This window comes from Diceros bicornis, chromosome 24 (assembly GCF_020826845.1).
Source record: "Diceros bicornis minor isolate mBicDic1 chromosome 24, mDicBic1.mat.cur, whole genome shotgun sequence".
Taxonomy (NCBI): domain Eukaryota; kingdom Metazoa; phylum Chordata; class Mammalia; order Perissodactyla; family Rhinocerotidae; genus Diceros; species Diceros bicornis.
The window spans coordinates 47,156,957-47,171,695 of record NC_080763.1 but is presented as its reverse complement, the minus strand read 5'-3'; the positions used below and the strand labels follow the sequence as shown (position 1 = coordinate 47,171,695).

At 41.4% G+C, this 14,739-nt stretch overlaps 1 protein-coding gene across 4 annotated transcripts in view; it reads right to left on the bottom strand.

Moving 5' to 3' along the window:
- The window catches only part of TECPR2 (tectonin beta-propeller repeat containing 2), a 103,029-nt gene that overhangs the window by 88,066 nt on the left and 224 nt on the right, over positions 1–14,739 (bottom strand). For 2 of the 4 annotated variants that reach the window (XM_058567746.1, XM_058567745.1), the window contains exon 2: positions 3,677–3,967. In XM_058567746.1, the coding sequence (XP_058423729.1) occupies positions 3,677–3,895 (219 nt within the window). In that variant the 5' untranslated portion in view covers positions 3,896–3,967. Of the gene's footprint in view, positions 1–3,676; positions 3,968–4,673; positions 5,136–10,730; positions 14,663–14,739 lie in introns of those variants that run through there. The other 2 variants (XM_058567744.1, XM_058567743.1) reach the window with 2 other exon arrangements.

Here is a 14,739-nt window from a genome sequence, read left to right as displayed (position 1 = left end):
ATGGTGATCAATGAAACATATGCATTTTATAAAAGAGAACTGGGTTGCAATTGCAACCTGAGTGAGGGGTCCAAATTCCACTAATGCATGCTAAACCTTAATGCCAAAGGTTACCCAAGAGTGAATTAAAACCCAAGGGGCTAGCAAAATGACTCTGTAGTGTTAGAAGTCAGAAGAGGAAGTCTCTTGGGGAGGAGTACTGATTGGGAGGCGGCACAAGGGAGTCTACTGGGCTGCTGGAAATGTTCTATATCTTGATCTGGGTGATTACACGGATGTATACACACATACAAATTCATCAACTTGTACCCTTGAGATCTGTACACTTCAGGTAAATTATACTTCAATTAAAAAGTGAAAAAAAACAAAACCAAGTAAAGCACAAGGGCCTGGAAAGCCTGGTCTAATTTAAATGTTATGGTGTGTTCTATGACCCAGAATATGGTCTATCTTAGTGAATGTTCCACGTACACTTGTGAAGAATGTGTATTCAGCTGTTGCTGGGTAGAATGCTCTGTAAACATCAATTAGACAGCACTGGTTGATAGTGCTGCTCAGTTCTTGTGTAGCCTTGTTGATTTTCTGTCTACTACTTCTATTACTGAGAGAGGGCTGTTGAAGTTTCCATCTATAGTTGTGGATTTGTCTATTTCTTCTTTCAGTTACGTCAGTTTTTGCTTCATGTATTGTGAAGCTCTCTTGTTAAGGTGCATACAGATTTAGGACTGCATGTCTTCTTGGGGAAATGATCCTTTTATCATTATGTAATGTGTGTCTTTATCCCTGGTTATTTCTTTCCTCAGAAGACTACTTTGCTATCAAAAACAGCCACTCTAACTTACTTTCTTTTTTTTCTTGTGAGGAGATCAGTCCTGTGCTAACATCTGCCAATCCTCCTCATTTTGCTGAGGAAGACTGGCCCTGGGCTAACATCCGTGCCCATCTTCCTCTACTTTATATGGGACGCCGCCACAGCAGGGCTTGCCAAACGGTGTGTCGGTGCACACCCAGGGTTCCAAAATGGCGAACCCCAGGCCACTGCAGTGGAGCGTAGGCACTTAACCGCTTGTGCCACCAGGCCGGCCCCTAACTTTCTTTTGATTAGTGTTTCCATGGCATATCTTTTTTTATCCTTTTACCTTTTACTCACCTATATTGTTATATTTAAATTGAGTTTCTTATAGACAACATATAGTTGGTTCATGGTTTTTTTTCCTCCATTCAGAAAATTTCTGTCTTTTAATTGATACATGTAGACCATTTCCATTTAATATAATTATTGGTATGTTTTGATTTAGGTCTATCATTTTATTTGTTCCTCCTGGTTTTCCTTCTTCTGTTTCCCCTTTCTTGCTTTCCTGTGAGTTGTATGAACATTTTTTAAAATTCCATTTTGATATGTCCATAGTGATTTTTACTATATGATGTTTTACAGTTATTTTAATGATTGCTCTTAACTTTTCAAAATCTATTTAGACTCAATATTTTACCTCTTCAAGCAGAATGAGAACCCTTATCACCACATAGGTTACTCTCCTATGTGGAACCCTTATCACCACATACCTTACTCTCCCCTCTTATGTTAGGAGTTGTCTTATGTATCTACATCTATACACATTGAAAACTCGATTTGACAATGTTATAATTTTTGCTGTCAAGTATATTTTAAAGAATACAAGATGAGAAAAATAGTCTAACATATTTGCCCAGATATTTACTACTATTCTTCCTTCATTCCCAATGTTCTAAGTTTTCTTCTGGTATCATTTCCCTTTTGTCTGAAGAACTTTCTGAAGCAATTATTATAGAGCAGGTCTGCAGGCAATGAATCCCCTTAGTTTTCCTTCATCTGAGAATATTTTTATTTCACCTTCTTTCCTGATAGATATTTTCACTGAGAAAAGAATTCTGAGTTGAGAAATCTTTTCTTTCAGAACTTTAAAAATGCTATACCACTGTCTTCTAGCCCCCATGGATTCTGATGAGAAATCTGCAGTCATGCAAATCATGGTTCCCTACTGATAATGTATCATTTTTCTCTGGCTACTTCTAAGATTTTTCTTTGTCTTTAGTTTTAGCAGTTAATTATGATGTGTCTGGGCATGGATTTCTTTGGTTTACCCTGTTAGAGGTTCACTCTTAGAATCATATGTCTTTGTTAGGTGTTTGAGGTATCTGAGAGATTTCAGATACACTAATTTATAATTTCAAAGATTAACCATGTAATGGTCTTAAATGTTTGGTGAATTTGATCAGTCAAGTCCATGAGCTATGAATCAAAGAAAAGAAATAGCAATAATTCTAATTTTTACACAAAACTATTAATATAGACTCTAGAGCCAATCTGCCCAAGTTCAGACAATGGTGTCACCATTTACTAACTGCCTGACCTTCAGCAAATCACTTAATCTCTTTGTGCCTCCGTTGTCTCCCTAGTAAAATGGGGATGATAATAATAACATCTCCCTCAGAGTATCTGTGAGGATGAAATTAGTTAATATATGTAAGGTTTAGAATAATGCCTGGCACACAGTAAGTGCTATATGCATGCTAACCATTTTTGTTATGTTATTATTTTTTTTGTGTGCGAGGAAGATCAGCCCTGAGCTAACATCCGTGCTAATCCTCCTCTTTTTGCTGAGGAAGACCGGCTCTGAGCTAACATCTATTGCCAATCCTCCTCCTTTTTTTTCCCCCAAAGCCCCAGTAGATAGTTGTATGTCATAGTTGCATATCCTTCCAGTTGCTGTATGTGGGACGCGGCCTCAGCATGGCCGGAGAAGCGGTGCGTCGGTGCGTGCCTGGGATCTGAACCCGGGCCGCCAGTAGCGGAGCACGCGCACTTAACCGCTAAGCCACGGAGCCGGCCTACCATTTTTGTTATTTTAAATTGAGCACAGAGGCATAAGAAAAAGTAATTTTTAAATTAAAAATTTAATAAGTTGATAATGATTAAAATACAGATATTCATAAACATTTCTCTTAAACACAAAAGCCTTGTCTTAGTCTGTAACAGCCCACTAACCACAGAGTAGAGCTCCACGAGGCCATGAGGTAGAAGCCACAACTCAGTCACCCTTGAGTCTCTCACAAAAGCCATGTACTTAACAAACCACAGACACTGACTAAATGGGTGAATTCAAAGATGGTCCATCAATACTTGGTGCCTACCAACATCTACAACACACAGACATGCCGAAGTCAACCAACACAGAACAGAGGTCGGTCAGGATCCCAACGGCAGTGTTCTCCAAAAGTGATCTTATTTAAGACGTACATGTTCCGGCAGCGAGCCAATAATGATACTAATCTTTTTTTGCACAATAATTTCAACAGAATAACTAGAGATTATTCAAGTAAGTCGGTCAAGGTACTTTGAGAAACACGACATTTAAAAAAAACACCTACTTCCAACGTTTTCTATTAAGTGTTAAACACTAAAATGTTCTTTAAAGTGATGCTAGATTTTTGGAGGCAGGAAAAAAAGTTAAAAACATCAACTATTCTGGTTATATTACACCTCACTTAAAGACGGTTTTAAAGTATTGTATGGGTGAGGTACTACGGCCATATTCTAGCAAATCAGAAGTAAACTATCCCACCCTAGAACTCACAGGCATGTTAAAAATGAGCCACGGCTCACGCACGCTAAGGCGTAAAGAAGAGCAAGACTCACCTCAAAGTTGTATTTTTTCATCTGGTTGAAGTGCCGGCAGTACAGATAGAGCATGCCGATGCTGCTGCCCACGGCAATGTAGTCCCCATTGGTATCGAGGGCTGTGAGGTAGACCACGATAGAGCGGAAACCCTTCTGGATCTTTGTGGGAATGGCATTGAGGAGATAATACAAAGGGCAGAACTCTCTGAAGGTAACAGGCTCTGATATGGATGCCATGGCCAAGGTTTCCACAGATGATCTTCAGGCAGGCAACTGAAATGTTTACTTGGCATCAAGGAAACCTGGGGGCTAAGGAACAAAACACTTATAATTCTTTCAATGCCTAGCTATGCCAACGAGAAGTCATGTTTAATAGTGGGAACAAGGAACTTCCAGGAAAAATTATAGCTGGAGATTAATTAAACAGAGAAAGTAAACTAGATATCATTAAGATCACTTTTGAGCATTTTAAGTCAAAGTGTACTTCAATATGCACTGGCCCCTGTAATTTATTTTGTGATAAATACTATGGAGGAGTGGAAAGAATATTAAAAACAGTTCTTACTCCAAGTAGCTTATGATCTAGCCAGGGAGGCAAAAGAAACAGTGAAGAGACACAAAATCACATGTGATTAGGTGCTAATCTGTGGGTCTCAATGAGAAGAGGGAGAGAGCGGACTGGATTAGAGTGTGGAAAAGGTGTCACTGGAAACATCCTGACCAAGGAAGCCCGCCAGGATGGATGGAATGTGAAACAGTAAAGACACGCTTTAGCAGGACAACAGTGAACCAGTCCCAGACACAGAAACACACTCACTGTGTGGAGAAACAGATCCACAGCTGGATGCCCCCAGCCTCCTCAGCCTCCCCAGCACTCAGAGCCACAGCTATACAGCCCCTCTCATCTGTACCACCCTCAGACCCATACTGCTTGGCACTTTGGAGTCAAAGCTTCCCTCGATAAAAATACTCAATCCTCACACAGCACGTTATAATCTGTGAAGTGCTCACTCACTCATTTAAAGATAGGTGGCATCATCCCCAACTTTTAGATGAAGGTACTGAGGGCCACAGGGTCACAAGACTTGCCCAAGATCACACAGGTGAGATTTGACTCTGGGTCTTCTCTCTCCAGTCCTGGGCCCTTTCCATTATCACGGTTACATCTCTGACAGACAATCGACAGCTGCAGGTGGATGCTCTGTACCTGATTAGACCTGGAGGGATATTTTAGCCCTTTAGGTCTATGGAGACTTTCAAAGCTCCAGAGAAGAAACTTCTTGGGATGCCGGATTTACAGTATTTTTGAACCGTGGGTTTCCAATGTCTAGAGTTGGCTGACCGACCTCTAAGCCCTCTTCTATCGAAATATACCCAACTCCTCCTCACCCAGGGGCTCTGGCATTGGCTGCTCCTTCTGCCTGGAATGCTCATTCTCCAGATGTCACTCAGCTTTTGATTCTTCTCAACATGTAGGTCTCTGCTAAAATGTCCCCTCCTCAAAAGGCCTTACCTGCCCACTCCCTAAAGTGGCCTCCCTGCCCCCACTGAGCACTCTCTCACATCCCCTCCCTCTGCTTTACTTTCTCCACACATCCTCTTTCTTTTCTGTTGACTGGTCATCTCTGCCTGACCCCCTCCAACACCACTGGTCTGTGAGCTCCACAAGACCAGAGCCCACATCTGCCCCGCTCACCTCTCTAGCCCCCGGCACCTGGAAAAGGGTCAGGCACAACAGAGGTGCTCAGTAAGTATTTACTGAATGAATGAATGAGTTATGAAAAAGAAAAATTTGCAAGGAAGGAATGAGTGACAAGAATGGAAGAGCAGCAAAATATCGTCTTTTCTCCAATACAGCCCCAATTCAATGCTGGAATAATAATGCCCGAGATCAGTACAACATATCCAGTTTTCCAAGCATTTTCTTTTTTTTTGGTGACGAAGATCAGCCCTGAGCCAACATCCATGCTAATCCTCCTCCTTTTGCTGAGGAAGACCTGCTCTGAGCTAACATCCATTGCCAATCCTCCTCCTTTTTTTTTCCCCCAAAGCCCCAGTAGATAGTTGTATGTCGTAGCTGCACATCCTTCTAGTTGCTGTATGTGGGACGCGGCGTCAGCGTGGCCGGAGAAGCGGCACGTTGGTGCACGCCCAGGATCTGAACCCGGGCTGCCAGTAGCAGAGCGCGCGCACTTAACCGCTAATCCATGGGGACGGCCCTCCAAGCATTTTCTGATTCCTATTTCATTTGATAGTCACAACAGCCAATACAGTGAAGTAAGCAGGGTAAAACTTATGAGAATTTTCCTAAAGTTAAGCAAATAATAATAATCATATCCCTCTGTGATGGTTAAGAACACTAATATACTTTCTTTTAGCAGAAGTTGAAGCTCTGGAAGGTTCAGAAGTTTGCCCAAGGTCACACAGTTTTAAATGCCTAGTGCAACAGAAATCTGGATGGTGAACACTGGTCCTGTCCATACAGCAGCACAGTTCATAAATTTACAACTTTTTAAGGGCAAGACGGCCTGGGCTAAGAGATATCCACGCTCCCCAATCCTTGCTTTGTGCAAGTACTCCAGAGAGGTGGGCAAGACACATGACCCAGAAATCAAATGAGAAGGAAATGGCCATGAGGCAAGCTCAAGAGAAAACGGCCACCGGCAGACACCTTGGGCAACCATGTAGATCATTTTAAGGACATGGGACACAAAAGCCAAAACAACAACAACAATAATGGTAACAGCTAACACTATTACTTAATAGAAACCGTTCTTAGCACACTAACTCAATAACTACTCACAAAAAAACTATGAGGTAGGCACTATTGTTCTCTCCATTTTATAGATGAGGAAACTGTTCCCATTTCAACAATCTCCTTTCCATCTTCAAGCCTAAGGGCAGCACAGGAGCAGTAAAGGATTTGCTTCTTTGATGGGTGTGCACGCGAACACACTGATGCTCCATAATTTATGTCATGTTTTTAAAATTAAATTTTCTTTTTACAACAGTTATAAATGTTCAGTACCAAAAATTTGGAAATATAGAAAAGTACAAAGAAGTAAATAAAAGCCACTCATAATCCTATCATACAGAGATATACTGTATATACAGATAGCTACAGATACATGGTGTGGACATACACAGTTTTTCACTTAATAAATAATGAGCATTTGCCATGTCATTAAATATTCCCTAGAACATGATTTTTAATGACTATATAGGAAACCTGTAGAGAACACACTGTATGCATTAACCAAAATTTTCTCAGCCAAAATGTTTTAATTTCTGCTTTTAGCTGACAAGATCGTCTAGGAAGCAAGTGAAAGTACAAAGCACTTCACAAATGTCAGCTAGTATTATTTCCTCCTTTAAAAATCGTTTTCCTCAAAGTAGATGTCAAATTATGACATTTAGATTTCAAAAATTCATTCACTTGACTTGATACTCTTCAGTGACAGCTCCACAATCTCTATACAGGAGGGGCTTTGAGACTGCAGTCTGGTTAGAAGTGGGTCAGAGGAAGTGCAGAGCAGGCGCACTATTCTAACTTAGATTATATGTTTATGTGAGGTGACTTAGGAGGTATTAATTGATATTATGGAAGGTCAGAGTCCCTGGAACTATCTCCTCAGCACAATTAATGATACTACTACCAAAAGCAACTTCAAAATGAGTAAGAAGGGAGTGTAGGGCTCACTTACCAGGCTCTAGCAGGGATTAAAAATTATCACAATTCTGTAGCAGGTAACAGACAGCATAATCAAATTTTGATTCAAAATTGTTTAAGCTGAAACCCTAGCATTCATCCCTGATTTCTCCCTCTCCCTCACCCCTAACAACATCCCTCACCTTGTTCCATCAGCTCTATCTCCTCACTATCTCACACCTGACTCCTTCTCACCAACTCTGTGGCCATGCCTGGGATGAAGCCATCACACCTCTCCCCTGGACCAGTGCAATGTTCTTCTAACAACTGCTCTCCTGCTTCCACACCTGCCCACTAGAATCCATGCTCATAAACAGCAGTCAGAATGAGCTCTTCGACTTCATCAAAATTAAAAACTTTTGTGCTCCAAAGGACACCATCAAGAAAGTGAAAAGACAAGCCAAGGAGAAAATGTTTGCTAATCATATGTCTAATAAAGGACTTGTACCTAGAATATATAAAGAACTCTTAAAATTCAATAAAAAAAGACAATTTTTAAATGGGCAAAGGATCTGAATTGACATTTTTCCAAAGCACACATACAAACGGCCAATAAGCACATGAAAAGATGCTCACCATCATTAATCATCAGGGAAACGCAAAACAAAACCACAGTGAGATATCGCTTCACACTCACTAGGATGGCTATAATCAAAAAGACAGGTGAGAGTTAAGGAGGATGTGGAAAAACTGAAACCCTCATACATTGCTGGTAGAAAACAAAATGATGTAGCCACTGTGGAAAAGTCTTGCAGTTCCTAAAAAGGTTAAACATACAGTTATCACATCACCCAGCAATTCTACTCATAGGCATATATCCAAGAGAAATGAAAACATATGTCTACACAAAAACTTGTAGACAAATGTTCATATTACTATTCATAATAGCCAAAAAGTAAAAACAACCCAACTGTCCATCAACTGATGAATGGATAAACAAAATACAGTATATCCTTACAATGGAATATTATTCAGCAATAAATAGGAATGAAAGGGCCGGCCCCACGGCGTAGCGGTTAAGTGCGTGCACTCCGCTGCTGGCGGCCTGAGTTCGGATCCTGGGTGCACACTGATGCACCACTTGTCAGGCCATGCTGTGGCGGCGTTCCATATAAAGTATAGGAAGACGGGCATGGATGCTAGCCCAGGGCCAATCTTCCTCAGCCAAAAAAAAAAGAGGAGGATTAGCATCGGATGTTAGCCCAGGGCTGATCTTCCTCACAAAAAAAAAAGGAATATCTACAAAAAACCAACAGTTGAGGCTGGCCCGGTGGCATAGTGGTTAAGTTTGCGCACTCTGCTTCGGCGGCCCAGGAGTCACAGGTTCGGATGCCCAGCACAGACCTACACACCGTTTATCAAGCCATGCTGTGGCAGGCGTCCCACATATAAAGTAGAGGAAGATGGGCACGGATGTTACCCCAGGGCCAATCTTCCTCAGTAAAAAGAGGATTGGCAACAGATGTTAGCTCAGGGCTAATCTTCCTCACCAAAAAAAAAAAAAAAAAAAAACCAACAGCTAATATCACACTTAATGGTGAAAAACTCAATGCTTCTCCCACTAAGATGAGGTACAAGGCAAGGATGTTCCTTCTCACCACTCCTTTTCAACATCATACTGGAAGTTCTAGCTAATGCAATAAGACAAGAAAAGGAAATAAAAAGTATACAGATTGGGAAGGAAGAAATAAAACAATCTTTGTTTGCAGATGACATGACCATCTACGTAGAAAATCCAAAAGAATCAACAAAGAACTCCTGAAACTGGGGCCAGCTCTGTGCATAGTGGTTAAGTTTGGCACGCTCTGCTTCAGAAGCCTGGGTTCATGGGTTCGGATCCTGGGTGCAGACCTACACCCCTCATTAGCCATGCTGTGGTGGCGACCCACATACAAAATGGAGGAAAATTCGCCAGATCAGTTAACAGATGTTAACTCAGGGCTAATCTTCCTCAAGCAAAAACAAGAGGAGGAATGGCAATGGATGTTAGCTCAGGGCAAAGCTTCCTCAGCAAAAAAAAAAAAAAAAAGACTCCTGAAACTAACAAGCAATTATAGCAAGGTTGCAGGATACAAGGTTAATATACAAAAGTCAACTGCGTTCCTAAATGCCAGCTATGAACAAGTGGAATTTGAAATTAAAAACACAACACCATTTACATTAGCATCCCCCAAAATGAAACACTTAGGTATAAATATAACAAAATATGTACAAGATCTATATGAGGAAAGCTACAAAACTCTTATGAACAAAATCAAAGAACTAAATAAATGGAGAGATATCCCATGTTCATAGACAGGAAGATACAACACTGTCAAAATGTCAATTCTTCCCAATTTGATCTACAGATTCAATGGAATTCCAATCAAAACTCCAGCAAATTACTTTATGGATATCAACAAAATGATTCTAAAGTTTATATATAGAGGCAAAAGACCCAGAATAGCCAACACAATATTGAAGGAGAAGAACAAAGTCAGAGGACTGATACTACCCAACTGCAAAACTTACTATAAAGCTACAGTAATCAAGACAGTGTGGTATTGGCAAAAGACCAAACAAATATATCAATAGCACAAAATAGAGAGCCCAGAAATAGACCCACATAAATATAGTCAACTGATCTTTGACAAAGGAGCAAAGGCAATACAAGGGAGCAAAGACAGTCTTTTCAACAAATGGTGCTAGAACAACTGGACGGCCACATGTAAAAAAAAAATGAATCTAGACACAGACTTTACACCCTTCACAAAAATAAACTCAAAATGGATCACAGACCTAAATGTAAAATGCAATACTATAAAACTCCTATAAGATAATATAGGAGAAAACCTAGATGACCTTGTAATGACATTTTAGATACAACACCAAAGACATGATCCATGAAAGAAATAATTGATAAACTATACTTCATTAAAATTAAAAACTTCTGCTCTGCAAAGGACAATATCAGGAAATAAGAAGACAAGCCACAGACTGAGAAAAAATATTTGCAAAACACATATCTGCTAAAAGGCTATTATCCAAAACGTACAAAGAACTCTTAAAACTCAACAATAAGAAAACAAACAAACCAATTAAAAAACGTGCCAAAGACCTTAATAGATACCTCACCAAAGAAGATATACAGATGGCAAATAAGTATATGAAAAGATGCTCCACATCATCTGTCATCAGGGAAACGCAAATTAAAACAATGAGAATCGCCTATTAGAATGGCCAAAATCTGGAACACTGACACCAAATGTTGACAAGGGTGTGGAGCAACAGAAACTCTCATTCATTGCTGGTGGGGATGCAAAATGGTACAGTCACTTTGCAAGACAATTTGGTGGTTTCATACAAAACTAAACATAATCTTACCATATGATCCTGCAATTGCGCTCCTTGGTATTTACCTGAAAAAGTTGAAAACTTATGTCCACAAAACACCCTTCACCTGGATGTTTATAGCAGCTTTATTCATAATTGCCAAAACTTGGAAAGCAACTAAGGTGTCCTTTAGTAGGTATAAACTGTGGTACATCCAGATGATGGAATATTATTCATCACTAAAAAGAAATGGGCTATTAAGCCATGAAAAGACATGGAAGAACCTTAAATGCACATCACTAAGTGAAAGAAGTCACTCTGAAAAAGCTACATACTGTATACTTCCAACTATGTAACAGTCTGGAAAAGGCAAAACCACAGAGACAGTAAAAAGTTCAGTGGTTGCCAGGGTTGGGGGACTTTTAGGGCAGTGAAAATAGTCTGATACCATAATGATAGATACATGTCATTATATATTTGTCCAAACCCGTAGAATATATAACACCAAAAGTGAACCCCAAGGAAAACTATAGACTATGGGTGATAATGATGTGTCGACGCAGGTTCATCAATTGTAAAAAAAGTTCCACTCCAGTGGGGGATGCTGATATTGGCGGAGGCTATGGAAGTGTGGGGAAGAGGGGAAATGGGAAATCTCTGCACCTTCCCCTCAATTTTCCTATGAACCTAAAAACTGCTCTGCAAAAAGAGTCTTAGGAAAAAAAGACCTCTTCAAAAGAGAAATGGGTGGGTCTCATATCACCCTCCCTATTCAAAATTCTTCAGTGGCTCCCCAGCGCTCTGAGAATAACCACATGCCTGTCTGTGGTTATTCCCCCATCACATCTCTACCCCTCTCCACTTGTCCTCCAAGCTCTAGCTCCACTGACCCACTCCTCCCTCCTCAAGCTTCATAACTGATATTCTCTCTATTCCAAACAATCTTTCATCTCACTCCATATATCTGGCTTCTTCTCCCCCTAGGGTTTCAGCTTCAATATTACCACCACAGAAAGGCCTTCCCTGACCAGATCACTTACAGTATCCATCAGTCCTCTCCTCCCTCCACCATATCACCTTCATAATTCCCATCACAACCTTTAATTATTTTATTTGCTAAACAGTTTAATGATCATCTCTCATGAGAATGTAAGCAACACAAATTCTCTCTTGCTCACCAGTGTAAACCCTAGTACCTAACAGTACTTTTGACACAGAGTAGCTATTCAATAAAGATTTACTGAAAGAATAAATAAAATGTTAACTTCAGGTCTCACTGAAAAAGAATATTCTCAATCCAGCCTTTAAAATCAATAACGCTTCCTTTAATTCTGTTAAAAATACAAAACACCACTCCGCAACAGTCTTCTTTAAGTCAGGATGCTTCCCTCCCCCATTAGTACCACAACCCCATGCATCTGGAAGGTGGCAGCTGACCTTCATGCTGATTGATGGCACCGAAACGCCTAACGGGTAGTTTTTCAAAACTGGACTAATAACATAGAGTCTAAATCATCCACTTAGAGTGCTGTGGCAACTTAAGATCATCATACTGCTGACAACTCTAATGGTTTAAGGATTCTCTCTAAAATCTCTAGGAAGTGACAATTAGTAACCTTGTTGTACAATCTATTTCTAAAGTCTGGCTACAATATCTATCATTCTTGTAAGTGTTAAAATCTTATGACTAAACATAATGAGACTGAGACAGTCATTTATCTTCCAGATGAAATTTTGTCACTTCCCTGGATGCCACGCCTGCCAGCTAGCCAGTGCACAAAGGCTCAAATCAGATGAAAGCATGGAAGTTGAACATTTCAACAAACTGGTCTGTGTCTAGCTTCATCTCAGGCCACTGTTCCCTCCCCACCCTCTACGATGCAGCCACAGTGAGCTTTCCACCACAGTCCCTGAACACACCATGACCTGTATGTCTCTGCGATGCCCCTTTCCTCCCTTGTGCATTCCCTCATACACATCTTGTAAGAACTAGTTCTTCACCAGGAAGCCTTCACAGACTCCCTCTGACACTTAGTTGGTCTTTCTCTGCTTTAACAGAATGCTCTGAGGGCAGTTATCACACAGCACCATCATTATTCATTTTCTATCTCCTTCAATGGATTCTTTCCAGTCTTTGCCTACGTCCTTCTAGCCTATATACTTTGTGGTGCTTCAAAAGACCAATCGAGAGTGTGGTACAATCAACGGTTGACATATATTTGTTGAATTAATCTCTCTCAAAACACTGTGCCAAGATTCTCAAAGTATACTAGCTCAAAATATAAGACCACTCTACCTCAGTTACATCCATCATTACGCAAAAATTCACTGGTCTCGTGTCCAGGTCCAAAGAATACATTCATTTAAAATTGAACACACACTTTGAACAATAGCTCGTTTCTACCTCAGCAGTTCACAGAACCACCACCTACTCCCTCCTGATTCTACCAAGCTCCTTGTACTCCACTATATCTAGAAATCTCTCCATGCTTGACACCAAAGCTTGTTTTCATTATGTGTGTAACTGTTTCCTGATCCGTTCTTCACTTTTCCAGGTCAACCAACTGCTCTGCCTGATGCCTGTTTCCTTCCTTTTTCCCCACTAAGTTCCAGTAGCCATTTTGTCCAACTACACAGACACTAGTATGAAATGAGACCTTCCTCAGACTTGAAGTCTAACTTCTCTAAGAGAACACAAAACAAATCCAGTAGGAGCCAATCTTCTATTGAAAAAGACAATGTGGCTACAAAATAACTTAAACCTAACAAAAGCTACTTACTAGTCACTCCTTCAGAAGAGGACAATCCCTATCCCATCCTCCCCATCACTAGTCTTACAGTCAGTCCTGAAAACTCAGGTGGAGCATCCCCTAGACCTGCACTGCTGGTTCTCCAGTTAAAAAGCTCCCTGAGGGCAGGGACTGGGTCTGTCTGGCCCACCACAGCATCCCTAGAGCCTGGTAAGTCGCCCGGCATACAATGAACTGCAAATAACTGTCTGCTGAATTAATGAACACGGGATGGAAGTCAGGTTATCCAAAAAAAGCAAGGTCATAGGCTTATCAAGGTGCATCGCAGCTGAGTGTGAGAAAATACAAAAAGCCTTGCAGCTTAGGAGACCAGGAGTCACTGGTGACCAGAAGGGGCCACAATGGCTTTATTCCCAGATTCTGCCCACTCTGGGATCTGGGTTAGGGGATTTCTCAGAACTCCTTTCCTTAAAGTTTTTAAGACCAGGAGGAAGTCAACCCCAAGCACAACTGATCACTCTAGCACATAAGGCAAGTGTGCGCACAGGCTGGTGCCCCACATTCTGCCAACAGATGGAACAGAAGCAACAGAACAGAATAAAATTTCTGAATCTCAGCGAGGAAGTGAGGAAGAACAAACAGCAGGGAAGAGAAATAGAAGCAGAACATGTAGGTAAGACAGTAGAGCCTATCCCTTACGGAAATGTACCGCTTTCCAGGTGCTTAGCACTTTACATGCACTGACCCATTTAATCGTCCCACCAAGACTATTATCATCTCCATTTTACTGATGATGAAACAAGCATAGTGAGATATCACTTGCCCAGAGCACACAGCTAAGAAGGGGCAGCGCTGTGACTCGGGTCTGACTCCAGGGTACTCCCATTCTTTAACCTGCACTAATTATTCTGCCTCCCACGCCTGAAAATAGGACTGAGAGAGCAGTCGTTCATTCATCCATTTAAGGAACACTTATTGAGCACCTACTGGGTACGTGCCAAGGCCTGGTGCGAGGCACTGGTGGGCGGATGAAGGGACGGAGACTGACGGTGTCAAGGGACAGAACGCAACGTCAATCATAAGACTACGGAGCTCGGAACCACCCGACCAGCGGCGGAAGGGATGCAAGGGTGCGGCAGAGGGAGGGAAGGACCCGAATGGGAGGAGCGAGGGGAGCCTGAGGGCCCGAGCATGTTTTCGGCGGGCCAGCGCAGCCCAGAAGGGTTGAGCGACAACCGCTTCCCTCGGCGGACCGTCGGCTTCTGCGCTTCATGTGTGATGGCATTCAGCCTCGGCCACCCCGCGCGGGC